This window comes from Haliotis rufescens, unplaced genomic scaffold (assembly GCF_023055435.1).
Source record: "Haliotis rufescens isolate VD_foot unplaced genomic scaffold, xgHalRufe1.0.p SCAF_5, whole genome shotgun sequence".
Classification (NCBI taxonomy): domain Eukaryota; kingdom Metazoa; phylum Mollusca; class Gastropoda; order Lepetellida; family Haliotidae; genus Haliotis; species Haliotis rufescens.
Genome location: NW_025964223.1, coordinates 46,106,608 through 46,122,478, shown reverse-complemented (window position 1 = coordinate 46,122,478; position 15,871 = coordinate 46,106,608). Strand labels below are relative to the sequence as shown.

The 15,871-nt window shown below is 43.4% G+C and overlaps 1 protein-coding gene across 1 annotated transcript; it reads right to left on the bottom strand.

Annotated features, from left to right (window-relative positions):
• Positions 1 to 5,432: 5,432 nt before the first annotated feature.
• Positions 5,433 to 15,871, bottom strand: LOC124137195. Its single transcript, XM_046503394.2, has 7 exons — positions 15,683 to 15,871; positions 13,353 to 13,464; positions 12,654 to 12,769; positions 9,708 to 9,734; positions 8,809 to 8,926; positions 7,426 to 7,535; positions 5,433 to 5,609 (listed from the first exon to the last, which is right to left on the bottom strand). The coding sequence occupies exons 1-7, from the start codon at positions 15,717 to 15,719 to the stop codon at positions 5,497 to 5,499; spliced, it is 633 nt and encodes a 210-aa protein (XP_046359350.2). The 5' UTR covers positions 15,720 to 15,871; the 3' UTR covers positions 5,433 to 5,496.

Sequence of the window (15,871 nt, the reverse complement as noted above, 5' to 3'; positions counted from 1 at the left end):
CACATCGTGTGTGTGTGCGTGAGAGAGAGAGAGAGAGAGAGAGAGAGAGAGAGAGAGAGAGAGAGAGAGAGAGAGAGAGAGAGAGAGAGAGAGAGAGAGGGATATGCCCGAATCACTATCAGTGCGTGTGTGTGTGAGAGAGAGAGAGGGGGGAATGCCCGAATCACTATCAGCGCGTGTGTGTGTGTGTGAGAGAGAGAGAGAGAGAGAGAGAGAGAGAGAGAGAGGAATGCCCGAATCACTATCAGCGCGTGTGTGTGAGAGAGATAGAGAGAGGAATGCCCGAATCACTATCAGCGCGTGTGTGTGAGAGAGGGAGAGAGAGAGAGAGAGGAATGCCCGAATCAGTATCAGCGCGTGGGTGTGTGTGTGTGAGAGAGAGAGAGAGAGAGAGAGAGAGAGAGAGAGAGGAATGCCCGAATCACTATCAGCGCGTGTGTGTGTGTGAGAGAGAGAGAGAGAGAGGGGAATGCCCGAATCACTATCAGCGTGTGTGTGTGTGAGAGAGAGAGAGGAATGCCCGAATCACTATCAGCGTGTGTGTGTGTGAGAGAGAGAGAGGAATGCCCGAATCACTATCAGCGCAAGTCTTGGATTTGAATCCACGTTAAGCGGACACTGCCAAAGGGGCGCAACTCATCGCGTCGAATTTGCGATGCCTTGGATTGTTCAGTGAGGTGAGGTGAAATGGGGTTTAACGTCGCGTCCAAGATTATTGCACTTATATAGCGACGTGCATGCACGTGTATGTGTGGCTGCTTGTACTAATCCGGACTGATGCCGATTTATAGTGCTAGCCCACTGAGATACCGTGCCGCAGTTTAACATGAATACCCCACTCAGACACAGTATACTGACTCCGAGCCGACCAGTCCTTGTTTTAGCCCCTTAATGCCGAGCGCTAGACAGGATAACAACAAGTACCATCTATTAACCTCTTTTGGTATGACGCTTTCGGGGATCGAACCCCGGACCTTCCGTTCTCCGTGCGGACGCTCTACCATTAGACCACGGAGGCGGACCTTAGATTGAGAGACCATCCGGGACCCCTATATGTATATAGAGAGGGGACGATATTTGTGAGTCCCCCTCTGTCTGTATCGTCATATTGTTTAACTCAATACAAAGTTTGTAATAGGTTTTCATCACAAATCATAGGCTGTGACTTTCCATGAAGATTTTAAATGACATTTGGCCGAAGGTTGTTTGATCAGCGTTACAACATTCTAGGCCTTAGTGGAGCTCTCGAGACATGTTTCAGGTAAACGGTTTACTATCCTGTATTTGGGGCGGATGCCATCACCTTTTTCACGAACACCTGGTATCATCACTGTGTGGTTGTCTGTTACTGCGTATGTGTAGCCGGAATCGTCCAGTGGACTTGACGAGGAACAGTAATTTCTTGTCGCTTTCATTTCAATACGATGACGTCAACAATGCCGTCAGTATTACTACAACAATGACGCGGGGGGGGGGGGGGGGGGGTGTTATTTGATCGTCTTTGGATAACATGTACTTAGTTATTAGTATATCAGTTGTAACGTTATTTTGATATTCCAGTGAGTCGGTAATGGTGCGTTGGGCTTCGCTTGAAGCACTATTCCTTAATGGGCTAAAAATTGTACCCTTGTGAGCAATCGTGGCTACAATGCTAGTTACAAATGAGTAAGTGAGTTCGGTTTAAAGCCGGTTTCAACATACCAAACGGATGTGGGAGAAAAGCCCGTTGTGACAGAGAAGGTTTTTAAATGTATCCCACCTTGGTGAAACCCAAGAGCACGAGTTTGGTGCTGGCAAACCTAGAAACATCATAAGGGCGAACACACGATCATAGATGACTAACATTTCAAAAGGACGCGCCTTAGACGACAGTTTCCACACTTACCGAACTACGTTGGAATTTCAGGGCTCGATCGTAGCGTCACCAGTGGCTATTATGAGTTATGTCCCTTGTATGTCCCTCCTATTGGCCAATCAGATTCCACCTTTCATAAAACTTGCAATTGTTTCAAACAAAATGGCGGCGCACGGTCAAAATCATCTATAGTCAGGATCTATATTGTAAGAGTGAGGGAGTGGGTTTGGTTTAACGCCGCTTTTAACAGTATTCCAGTTATATCGCGGCATGTCAGCTTAATGTGGGAGGAAAGCCCGAAGTGATGCAGGTCCTAGACGTTTACCAGTTCGGTAAAACCCACGGACACGGGTATGGTACTGACAAACCTATATTGTAAGAAAACGGGCCTTTCTGTGCAAAGTGCATCACTTGAACATCTTGATTAAAACATGAAATCTGCACGTAAAACCATGTTGTTTACGAACCGGAAATCTAGTTCGTTACTCGATTTTGATGACTATGCATAGACTCGTTAGTCCAGCCAAAATGTAACTCAATAATGTCAGCCTAGTTCGGCAAGGGTGGAAACTGGACTTTTAAAGTCAGTTAACTCCCTTTCCTCGGGAGGATGCAGTGACCTCTGCTTGTCGTAAGAGGTGACGTGGTTGATTGCATATCATCGTCTTCCAGCTGAGTGGATCGATGCTCATGTAGTGCCACGAGGAGTAGAAAGTGACGCCCCGACCTCGTTGTTAGCCGACATAGGACTAGATAATGAGAACTTATCGACAGTAGGGTTATCATAGCAATGTTCCTATCCATATTGTTTAGTTCATACACTTTTAAAAGTGTTCTTATTATCAGTAGGGCTATTTGAACAAAGTAAGTATATCTCAGTATTCTTTGTTTTTCTTCTTTTGTCCGAGGGGGCACAGATGGGCCAGTCGTTCAAGGCGCCGCGATTCGCTGTGCAGAGTTGCGTCCCTTGGGCACGCCAGGAACCTATGGTTATGGGTTCGAATCGAATCGCCTCGATTATGTTTCTAGGTTTGTCAGCACCATACCCGTGCTCGTGGGTTTCACAAAAGTGGTAAACGTCTGAGTCCTGCATCACATCAGGCTTTCCTCCCACATTAAACTGACACGCCGTGATATAACTGGAATACTGTGTCTTTTGTCCGAGGTCATCATTTATCCTCGTTTATTAAAAGAGGGGGAGAGTGGCACGTGAAGTGCATATATTGGCTTTATGGTGGTATTGACCGGCCGCTTCAATCACTTCGAGTTAGCAGAATATCAGTGAATAAAATAGAGTTATGTCCCTTGATCACTTGTGATTTCTTGGCTGAATTGTCTACTGAAATGTGTGTGTATAGAATCCACACGTAAGTTACTGGTGCAATAAGTTGTTAATGATACACCTGTGCACCTATTACCAGGTTTTTATTATTACTTTATTCTTGTTTAATGACACCCATGATCATTGGAGCACAGCTCCGATACACAGTGGAGTTCATTATTTGCACGAATCCCGACCTGTAACTGACTCAAACTCATTGCCAACGAACCCAGGTGGCGCGAGGCGATTCGACACTGTGCGGCATGGGAGAACTACGGTGGCCCATAAGGGACATGGAGTCTGTTTTTCAATATTTTGATGTTTCACTTACTTTTATCGTAACCTTTTGCAAATTAACACAATTTGTCAAGATGCAAATATGTGATAAATCATGTATAAAAACAACCGAAAACATGGAAAATGTACTTTCAAGTAGCTATTGCGTCGCTGAAATGTGAAGCGAAAATGTCAAAAACTAAAATGAAACCACAAAAACTATTTCCACCGCGGTGATAATATTTCCACCGTGGTGTAAATAGTTTTCACCGCGGTGGAAATAGTTTTCTGCATTTTCATTTTAGTTTTTGACATTTTCGCTTTTGTTTTTGACATTTTCATTTTAGTTTTTGACATTTTCGTTTTTGTTTTTGACATTTTCGTTTTTGTTTTTGACATTTTCGTTTCACTTTTCAGCGATTCAATATCTTCTCTACACATGATTTATCACACATTTGTAAGACAAATCGTGTTTATTTGCAAAACGTTACGCTAAAAGTAAGTGAAATATCAAAATATGGAAAAACGGACTCAATGTCCCTTATGGTCCACCGTAGAGAACGGTAATTTGCGTAATTTCACGGCATTCAAACAGCATGTGGAAAATGTGTCTGTTTTGGCACTATATACATGTAGTGATAATTATGGTTTACCTAATTGTGCGTGTTTTGAAAAAATCTCATCATGTTTGGTAAGCTGTTGTGTCCAAATGCTTCAGCAATGAGGTGTCAGCAACCATCATTAAGCATCGATATGTAAGCTATCAATAGATCGCAATGTCTTTGCATGAAGATGCTTGTTAATTCGATACCTGATTTTGATCGTATTTTCAACAGTCAGAAATAAGTATTCTTCAGTGTCATGGTAGGATAAAGAATAAATTTTCCCTAAACTAGTGAGTGAGTTTGGTTTAACGCCACTTTGAACAGTGTCAGCTTGATGTGGGAGGAACTGCCCATATGATGTAGACTCTCAGTACGATATCCGCGCATGGTTAAAATGACACGACTTTTGGTTGAATTGCTACTCACTCCTTATGAGAGTCACGAGAAGCTTAGTCGCGACCAGCTCCTAATTTATATGGGGTTAAAATGTATATCCGTAGCAAATATACAGAAAGCGCCGGAGAATTTTCGGTATCGGTTTTCTGCCGAAACAGATTCCACTGGGCGATAAGGAAAATAGTGGTTAGAATTTGTAAATGGATCAGGGAAGAACAGAGATGACACCCTGGGCCCCGTTCCTCAAAGCGATCTTAGCACTAAGGTGATCGTAAGTCCCATACTTTAGCATAGTCTTACGATCATCGTAGCGCTAACATCGCTTTGAGGAACGGGGCCGAGGGCCCTGTTCCACAAAGCGACCTTAGTGCTAAGTTGGTCGTAACTCCCATACTTTACCATGGCTTACGATCAACGTACCACTAAGATCGATATCGCTCTGTGGAACAGGGCCCAGGTGTTCGCGAAAATGGATATCATGTCCTACTCTACCGGTAGAACCCGCCACCCGCACACTTAGCATAACATTGCATGTACGTGTTTGTTGCCTAACGCCGAACAGCACTGCTCCTGCCACACGTGGACCATGTCGTAAGATACGTGTGACATAGATGTGAGGTGAAATTGGCCATGGGTTTAACGTCGCGTCCAAGATTATTGCGCTTATATGGCGACGTACATGCACGCGTGTGTGTATGTGTGGCTGCTTGAACTAGACCGGACTGATGCCGATTTATAGTGCTAGCCCACTGAGATACCATGCCGCAGTTTAACATGAATACCCGACTCAGACACAGTATACTGACTCCCAGCCGACCAGTCCTTGTTTTAACAACAAGTACCATCTTTTAACGTCTTTTGGTATGACGCGGCCGGGGATGGAACCCCGGACCTTCCGCTCTCCGGGCGGACGCTCTACCACTAAACCATGGAGGCGGTCCGCGGGACATAGAATTGGTTTGACTAAAATGACACAAACTGCTCTTATTATAGCTTTATTATATCATCAGTTCACAAAGTGTTGTTTGTTCTCATTACATGCCTCAGTTGCGTTTCAACATCCAGAAGCAGAATAACAGCGACATAGATATTATGCTGGCAATAGTGTTGCCATGGAAACTTGGGGAACTTGACGGGTATGCAATCGCTTGTGCACCTGAAGAAAAGAGCAGTAAATTGCATTGATTTAATCTGTGCAAAAACACAAAAGCTACTCATCGTGAAAATATTTGGCGACATTTCAGTCCCGTGATTGAAGAGCAGAGTAATTTTTGTTTGTTGTTTTACGCCGCACCCAGCAATATTCCAGCTATATGACGGCGGTCTGTATATAATCGAGTCTGGACCGGACAATCCAGTGATTAATATCATGAGCATCGATCCACGCAATTGGGATCGATGACATGCATCAACCAAGTCAGCGAGACTGACTACCCGATCCCGTTAGTCGCCTTTTACGACAAGCATACTCGTCTTTTACGGCAAGCATGGGTTGCTGAAGACCTGTTCTACCCCGGATCTTCACGACATAGTAAATAGTTGAAGTATGTTGTTACATATATATACGAATGGTGGCTGAAAAACCCTAAACCTAACTATGGTGAGCTGTGTTGATGGAGTTAGTTGCTAATTATTTCTCAACTTAATCCCCTCCGCGGTCCACGCACTTCTGCAAACGATACTGGAGTGCCTGGATCCATCTCGAGTGCCTGGATCCATCTGGAGTGCCTGATCCACCTCGAGCGTCTGGATCCACCTCGAGTGCCTGGATCCATCTCGAGTGCCTGGATCCACCTCCAATGCCTGGATCCATCTCGAGTGCCTGATCCACCTCGAGCGTCTGGATCCACCTCGAGTGCCTGATCCATCTCGAGCATCTGGATCTACCTCGAGTGCCTGATCCACCTCGAGCGTCTGGATCCACCTCGAGTGCCTGGATCCACCTCGAGTGTATTGATCCACCTCGAGTGTCTGGATCCACATTGAGTGCCTGGATCCATCTCGAGTGCCTGATCCACCTCGAGCATCTTGATCCACCTCGAGTGCCTGGATTCATCACGAGTGCCTGATCCACCTCGAGCGTCTGGATCCACATCGAGTGCCTGATCCATCTCGAGCGTCTGGATCCACCTCGAGTGCCTGGATCCACCTCGAGTGTCTCGATCCACCTCGAGTGCACGATCCATCTCGAGTGTCTTGATCCACCTCGAGCTGCCTGGATCCATCTCGAGTGTCTCGATCCACCTCGAGAGTCTGGATCCAAATGGTGTAGAAGGCTTCCTTCTGGTGATACAAAACAGTCCTCCACAACAGCATGGCGTCATCGCGATTTGCGAAATGCTTGCCAGACAGTTCTTTCTTCAATTTGGGAAGAAGAAATCTGACGGTGCTGAATCTGATTAACACGGAGGATGCTCAATAATTTCAAAGCCACTGTCATGCTTTGCAACCATCGCGACAGCAGACTCGCCCTGGTGTAACAACACGCCTTCAGGGATATTTCCACAACGTTTAATCTTGATATTCTCACACAGTTGCCTAAGCAGATGAGCACAACACTGGCCATAAATGCCACGGTGCACCGGTCCTTGGGTGGAATGGCTTTGGACTCCCAGAAAACCGAAGCAATCACCTTGCCACTTCGGGAGAGGGGGCGTTAGATGTTTCCACTGGTTTGACTGTTGATCAGTCTCTGGCTGAGAGTAATTAACCCAAAACTCATCCACGCTCACAAAAATCAGCTGGGTTGTTGGATTCAAAACAGCGTAAATTAGCAATTAAGACGATGAACCCGAAACGTTTTCTGAAACGATTCAGATACCTTGAACCCAGCATGCTGAAACCTTTCTCATGCCCAGTTCATTCCTTAGAATGGTCTCAACTCTCCCATAAGACATGCTTACTGTATTGGCTATTTGACATGTGACAAGAAGATAAGAAACACAGTGACAAATTAATATCGATGGCCTCACATATATCCTTCAGATTCATTTCTTCCAACGTCTGTCTGGCTTGTGTGAAGGCCGGGTCGTTTATACACGATGTCAGCTTGTTGAGACATGTAACATACTTGGTGGCAGCTCTGTTCAAGGGAAAAAAAGATGAAGCATATATGATAACAAGCTTCGTAATGTTTGTTTAATTGGCCAATTTGATTGATTGGTCAAATTGATTGATTGGCCAAATTGATTGATTGGCCAAATTGATTGATTGACCAAATTGATTGATTGATTGATTGTGTTTGATTTTGTTTGATTAATTTTATGAAGGGTTGATTGATTTTGATTGATTGATTGATCGATTGGCATTTGTGCTTGATTGATTGATTGAATGATTTTGATTGATGTTGTTTGATTCATTTTATGATGGATTGATTGATTTTGATTGATTGATTGATCGATTGGCATTTGTGATTGGCTAGTTGGTGAAAAGGGGGCCTCCACACGTTGCTAAGACCCTAAAAGTGGGGTAGCCAAGAGCTTAAAGCCTTCGTTCGTCACGTCGAAGACCCGGGTTTGATTCCCCAGATGGTACAATGTATGGAGTCCATTTATAGCCCAATGTTGTCAAAATTTGCGTAATTGTGTAATCAGGGTTTGCAGATTACACCATGGCATCTACCTGTAGAAAAATAGTAACTACATGCCCGAAATGTAATCTTCAAACCTGTAGTAAGAGTGAGTGAGTGAGTTGGGTTTAACGCCGCTTTTAACAATATTACAGTTATATCGCGGCGTGTCAGCTTAATGTGGGAGGAAAGCCCGAAGTAATGCAGGTCTCAGACGTTTACCACTTCGGTGAAACCCACGAGCACGGGTATGGTGCTGACAAACCTAGAAACATAATCGGGGCGAACCGGGATTCGAACCCACAATCATAGGTTTCTGGCGTGCCCAAGGGACGCAACTCTGCACAGCGAATCGCGGCGCCTTTGACGACTGGGCCACCCGTGCCCCCACCTGTAGTAAGAATGTAGTAAGGTCATTACTTAGTTGTTCAATCACGGATCCGCCGAGAAGCAACAGTAAATCAAAATTTACATTTTTGTAATAACTCAGAATTAAATACCAAACCCAAATCATCAAGGACGCTCATACGAATGCTAATCTCTACATTCATTTGTAACCTAAGTTATCAGTTTCCGTGCATACAAAATCTGAAGTTCTGTCCCTTGTCGTTTATACGGGGATTTTGCTGAAATTATCCCCAACCGGTTGCCTTACGAGAAACGCCATACCTAGCTCACACCAACAGAGTTGTACAATCTGGGATTACCTGAGGGGTGAGACTGATGCCACTGTTTATTTCCCCCTGCCTGGTTCTACACATAAATCACAATGCTCTAGTTTACATACTGGCATACTTTCTCGTCGTCACCGCGAGCCTGTTGAACCTCCTGAGCCAGGATGTGGCCACAGTTGTAGATGTCGACGATGTTACATTGACTCGGAAATTTGGTGCCGTCTTCAGGGCCTGAGGCAAAATGGAAATGGGAGTTCAAACGTAATAGAACAAAATAAATCATACTACAAAAATCATTTATAATGGTCAGCATATCCACAACAAGAATAACATTATAGTACCCGAAAAGGCTCGTATACTAAATATTGGTTATTTGTAACAGATGATACGTACGATACAGAAGAATTCAGTGGTAGTATTATGTCATAAACACACTGCATGTTAGTGGTAACTGATATTCTTGACAAATTCATGTATTGGATGTAATATACATGTATACCACTCCAAGTTTAGTATGGATCCTGATCAGAGACTTTAAAATCAGTTTTGTGGAATTTAAAAAAGGAATATGCCCTTTAAATTTTTTGAGTATTTTTTCTCTTCTGTTACGATTTTATCCCAATATTGAATCCACCTCGTAACACTTCTGTGTTCACTCACGTTACGCTTTCGAGATATTCAGTACTATGAGTGAGTGGGTGAGTTGGGTTTAACGCCGCTTTTAACAGTCGTCCAGTTACATTGCGGCGTGTCAGCTTAATGTGGGAAGAAAGCCCGAAGTGATGCTGGTCTCACACTTTTACCATTTCGGTGAAACCCACAAGCACGGGTATGGTGCTGACAAACCTAGAAACATAATCGGGGCAAACCGGGATTCGAACCCACAATCATAGATTTCTGGCGTGCCCAAGGGATGCAACTCTGCACAGCGAATCGCGGCGCCTTCGACGGCTTGGCCACCCATGCTCCCGAGAACTATGAAGCGAGTCAATGGGACTACAGAAAACCATACCTCTTGTGCTTGCGACAACGACAGGACCTGGAATAAGACAAGACAGTGGTTTAGCGAAAAGGAAAGAAGCGACAAAACTCACCATGGTTGTCAGACATGATATATAGTCATTCATAAACACATGCTTATCATATTGTCCTTATCTAACAATGGATTCTGCTTTCGGCAGCTGTTTCTCGTGATTATAAGAAGAGTTAGGTCTCAACTGAATATCACGACTGTATATATTACGATATCTTATAAGAGTCTGCAATTATGGTTGTTAGGAATATTCCGGTTTTAATACGTAGGGGACAGCGTTGGGACAAACCCACGACCTTTGGTATTGTGCAGGCAGACCAGATCGCCACTTAGCAAAGTTGGAAGATCTACGATCCCATTAAAATGAGATGAATCACTCCGATGCTATTCCGCACAGCTTGAAGACCACACCTGGTGAGCTTTACAGCCCTGGGGCACAGATTATATTTAGGTTTAGAGTGAGTCAAGCATTCAAACCAGCATATCTGTTATCTGTATCTCGAAAATGAACTTAAACGATCTTTTCCGATTGTACGTTATGAAGACGGCGCTATTTTGTTACTGTGTTTCTGAGGTCCGTGGAATCTACACCCTATAAGGACTACCATCGAAAGCATATTCGTGTCCTGCGTAAGGAATATATATGCCATTCAAAGTTTTTGAGTAGTTCTATTACGATTTCATCCCAATGTTCAATCCACCTCGTAACAATTCAGTGTTCATTCACATCATATATTCAGAGTGAGTGAGTGAGTACGGTTTTACGCCGCTTTTAGCAATATTCCAGCACTATCACGGCGGGGGACACCAGAAATGGGATTCACACATTGCATCCATGTCGGGAATCGAACCCGGTCTTCGGCGTGACGAGCGAACGCTTTAACCACTTGGCTATCCGATCGCCCCCTGGAGATATTCAGAACTATGATGAGAGTCAATGTGACCACAGAAAAACATAACTTCTGTGTTTGCGACAACGACAGGGCCTGGAATAAGACAAGACAGTGGGTCAACGAAAAAGAAAGGAGGGACGAAATTCACATGGTTGTCAGGCATGATATATATATATGAGAGTCATATATAAACACATGCTTTTGATGAAGTCCTTATCTTACAATGGACTCTGCTTTCGGCAGAGGTTTCTCATGATTGTGGAAAGAGTTTGGTCACAACTGAATATCACGACTGGATAATGTTATGGTTGTTAGGAATATTCCTGCTTTAATACGTAGGGGACAGTGTTTGGGCTATTCATAATGTATTTAACTTCATACTGACTTCACGGGAATTCCTTATTGAGTGAGTGAGTGAGTGAGTGAGTGCTAGCTATTCCTCTCTGCTTGATGACCAAAAGACACTCACTCCATAGGAGGTCACGCCAGGTGAACTTCACACCGCTGGGGCATAGATTAGATTTAGAGTTAGAGGGGGGCCAAGCATTCAAACCATCATATGCGATATCTGTTTCTCGAAAACGAACTTAAACGTTTGTACGTAATGACGACCGCGCTATTATCTCCCTGTGGATATTGCTTACACCCTGCTGTTTTTGAGCTCCGTGGAATCTACACCCAATAAGAAATACCATTGAAAGAATATTCGTGTCATGTAATTTTTTGTTTGTAAAAATATAAATTTCCAAATCGAGGTCGTCAAGAAAGCTGACAACTGACATTTTTCAAGAACCCACGCATGTTTCATTTAGATTCAGCGGGTCAAAGGTCACACGAACATGACTCACTCGATTCTTAACGAACCTCCCGGAGCCATCTAAGGGCCATGCATGTTCACGTGGGTTGAAAATACTTCTTTAGTATCAGTACTTCACCAAGTAGCATAGGAGTGATCATTGCCATGATTTCACATCAACTCCACAATTGGAGATCCTGGGGCAAAGAGGAAAACACTTTGGTAAAACTCACAAATACGGGAATGGTGCTGACAAACCTGACAAGGCTTCTCCTGACTTGACCTTCAATCGGGGTGTCATCAGTTCCTCACACAGAGGGGGGCACGGGTGGCCCAGTCGTTTAAGGCGCCGCGATTCGCTGTGCAGAGTTGCGTCCCTTGGGCATGCCAGAAACCTTTGATTGTGGGTTCGAATCCCGGTTCGCCCATATGTTGTCAGCACCATACCCGTGCTCGTGGGTTTCACCGAAGTGGTAAACGTCTGAGACCTGCATCACTTCGGGCTTTCCTTCCACATTAAGCTGACACGCCGTGATGTAACTGGAATACTGTTAAAAGCGGCGTTAAACCAAACTCCCTCACTCCTCACACAGAGAGATATCGTGTGGGAGGACAGGCTCTGGTTTACTGAGATTGGAAGATTCATTCCACTGAAGAACCTACATGAAGAAAATAAAGAGGGGAGGGGAGGGGAAATGGGGTTTAACGTCGCGTTATGTAGCACTGATATAGCGACGTGTGTGTGTGTGTGTGTGGATGCTTGTACTAGTCTGGACTGATGCCGATTTATAGTGCTAGCCCACTGAGATACCATGACGCAGTTTAACATGAATACCCCACTCAGACACAGTATACTGACTCCGAGCCGACCAGTCCTCGTTTAGACCCTTAATGCCGACCCCCAGACAGGGTAACAACAAGTACCATCTTTTAACGTCTTTTGGAATGACGCGGCCGGGAATCGAACCCTGGACCTTCGGTTCTCCGGGCGGACGCTCTGCCACTACCGGAGGCGGTTCAGAAAATAAACAGAATGTGAATGTGTTCAGAGATCATTTTTCATGCCGTTCGATGAGATTCAATAACAGTTTCAATAAACCCACCAGAAAACGGAGAACGCCCCTGTAAAATTCTGCATCTGAACGACACTTCTTTGTTTTGTTCTATGACATCATCGTATTGCGTCATGACGTAACAGAACATATCTACATGAACATGTACGTATTATTTTCTTACACAATAGCTTCATGTCGATTCCAGCTTGAGCCAGTTGTGCCTCCGACTGGGCGATGGTGTTTGCACCGTCACATCCCACTACACCAAGCACACACGCCTTGTATTCCTCGTAGAACCTGTGCAAATATATGCAAGTCAATGTTTGTACAGTCTATACATCTGTTCGTGGAGAGCTAGCAGCTCAAAGCTTTATAACTTACTTAGAATTCGGTGCACTAATGCGTCGTTGCGATCCCTAACGGTGTCCCTAACGGTGTCCCATCCACACTGATATCACGTTACGGCGATAATTCGTGTAACCACATAGGGACGATGCGATTTATATTCGAGAGTCAACATTTGCGAAAATGTTCTCAGACTTAAATCACATTCCTACAAGTAGAGTTCGACAAAACTTCGAAAATATTTGAAATTAAATCAGAACTCAGAGCCTGTATATTTAACTCTGTGATTTGTTCTTGCGTCAAGCGTGATGTGTTCTTTACAGATGATGCCAGTGTACCCAGCTCCATGGAAGATGACAATGCATGGTAGAATGATTTTAACAATTTCGTGGGGTTCTAAACGGGTATGTGAGTGAAATTTCGGCTCAAATATATTTTATTTCAATAAAACTTAGCCCTCTCCCTACACCCAATATACGAGTATCAAGTAATTATAGCATGAAGACGACGGGGAAAATGTAGCTTAATGACGTACCTGCATTGTTCCAGTAAAGCTGTACTGCTGCCGATATTTGCCAGAAATTGGCCACACATCATCATTCTATTTACGTCACATTCCGTCTGAGCATTCACGTTGAACCCCAAAGCTGGAAATACACGTATATGGAAATATGACATTTTAAAAAGCACACAAATTAATAACAGGTGAAGCTAATGATATAATTCGAACTTAGAGTAAGTTAGTGAGTTTGGTATTGACGCCGCTTTGAACAGTATTTGGAAACCCCAAACTGATACAGGTCTCACACCTTTAACACTTTGGTGAAATCCAGGACCATGGGAATGGTGCTGACATAATCAGGCATTCGAATCCACTATCACAAGACCCTGGCACACCTAGGGGACGCAACTGTGTATCGCGTATAGTCGTGGCTTAAACGAAATGGCCTCTCGTACTCTCTGCACCTGAAACGACCTAACATCGCATTCAGCAATGTTTCAGCTATATGTCGACGGTCTGTAACTTATCGAGTCTGGATCAGACAAACCAGTGGTTGGCATCATGAGCATCGATCCTCGCAATGGGACACGATGACATGCATCAACCAAGTCTGTGAGCCTGGCCACCCGATCCCGTTAGTCGCCTCTGACGACAAGCATACATATTAGGTTGTTTAAGACCCGGGTCCTCACACCTGGAAAAAAACGATCATTACTTGTTTTCGGTGAACTATTTATGTGTGATACATAACAGATCACATGATGCCCCGGCCGGTACTTGTTGTTAACCTGCCTTGCGTCAAATGGCTAGATTTTATGACAATTTATGATATAGAGAATCTCATCAGTGTCTTTTGATATCAAATATATCAACGTGTGTTGATAATTTTCATATCAAAAGACACGAGGGTGAGATTTTATTTATCATCCAACATCAAGTTTGTAGACAGTAATAAGCAGTAGCAGCGCCATTAGTGATATCATTTGATTGTGACGTCATGGTGACCAAAGGCGTCACAGTGGTCTGCAAAGCATTGTGATGCAATTTCACCCAAGTGATATCTCCTGTTGGAGCCAGTTGTGGATGATAAAGTATTTTTTCTTCTTGTGAGACCAAAGTAGAGACAATAAGAAATAAAAAAGCATTAAATTGTCCAAAGTACTATATCCGAGATCCGTCAAACGAAATTATTTATTTGATCATTATACCTTTAAGTCTGGTGTATGGTACATGTACACAAGAAATACCGAGCCATATACCTCAAATGGAACAGATTATCCGCTCTGACAATATCAGTCGATTTTCATCTTGTCAGTTGTAACCAGATACTCATTATATTGAGAAACTATAACGTTTACTGTTATGTGAAACACAAACATATTGTCCTGGTTTTTTTTCGTTTCCTGTACAAAACCCTAGCCGGCAATAACTGCACAATTGCTGATTCGGCGACAAGCAATTATCACTGTCTGACTGACACACGCATAACGGTACACTTCTACTTAATCGATTACACTGCAAAGTGGGATGAGTTACACGTAGCGGTACACCTCAACTTGAGGTCACTCGCTGCTAGCAATATAATACCCCGTTCACATCCACGACATTTACTAACGGAAGTAATTTTGCCCATTTGTAACTATACAAACATGTTGACATGTAAATTTACTATGCGTTCACATGAAAATCAACTTAGGTGTGTAATGTTAAAAAAGTATGTAAATTGCGTAAGGCACACATTTTTGTCAGTGTGTTCATGACTTTCAACACAAAACAGGTTGTTTCACCGAACATTTTCGCGTGATCATGAAGCAACATGTGTTTGATTCAGTTTGTACTATTTTACTCCTTGAAACCAAAAGAAAACACCCTCTCTAAAGTTGGCAACTGTTGACAATATGTTTGGTGTTGGCAAACGAACAGATATTAATTAGATCATCATCTTACGTTAACATAAACGTTCACATTGCAACATATACACACAGTGCAAATTTACATTTACATTTGCACCTGCTCCAGACATGCAAATTTGCTCCCGGTGTCAAATTACACACATGAGTAAACGCGTTCACATGACAAGTATACTCACGTAAGTATTTCTACACACGTATGCACAGATACACACATATGTATAGAGGCGCATGTGAACGGGGTATATGAAAGCACAGTCCGAAAAACAAAAAATAAACTAGTCTACAGTTATTATTTGGTTTAATAAATGTAACCTGAAAATCGTTAGTTTTCACAGTCTTAGTCAAAACATAAACGACGAGTAAATATAGTTTGACAATTACATATTAATCTGATTTAATGGTTCCTGTTAAAATTAATACTTTGAGATTTCATAAAGTAGGTCATCTTACCCGAGATAAAGCAGAGACAAATTGCGATGTTCCTCATTGTGGGCGTTAGGGTTTTTGGTGTCGTTCACGGCAGGACTTGTGAGAGAAAATGAAGATTGTGGAAATCACTACTACATATATCTGGTTAATAGACCCGCTACATTGTTTAGAACTTGTTTTTATCAATGTCTCCGCCTTTTACAAACACCG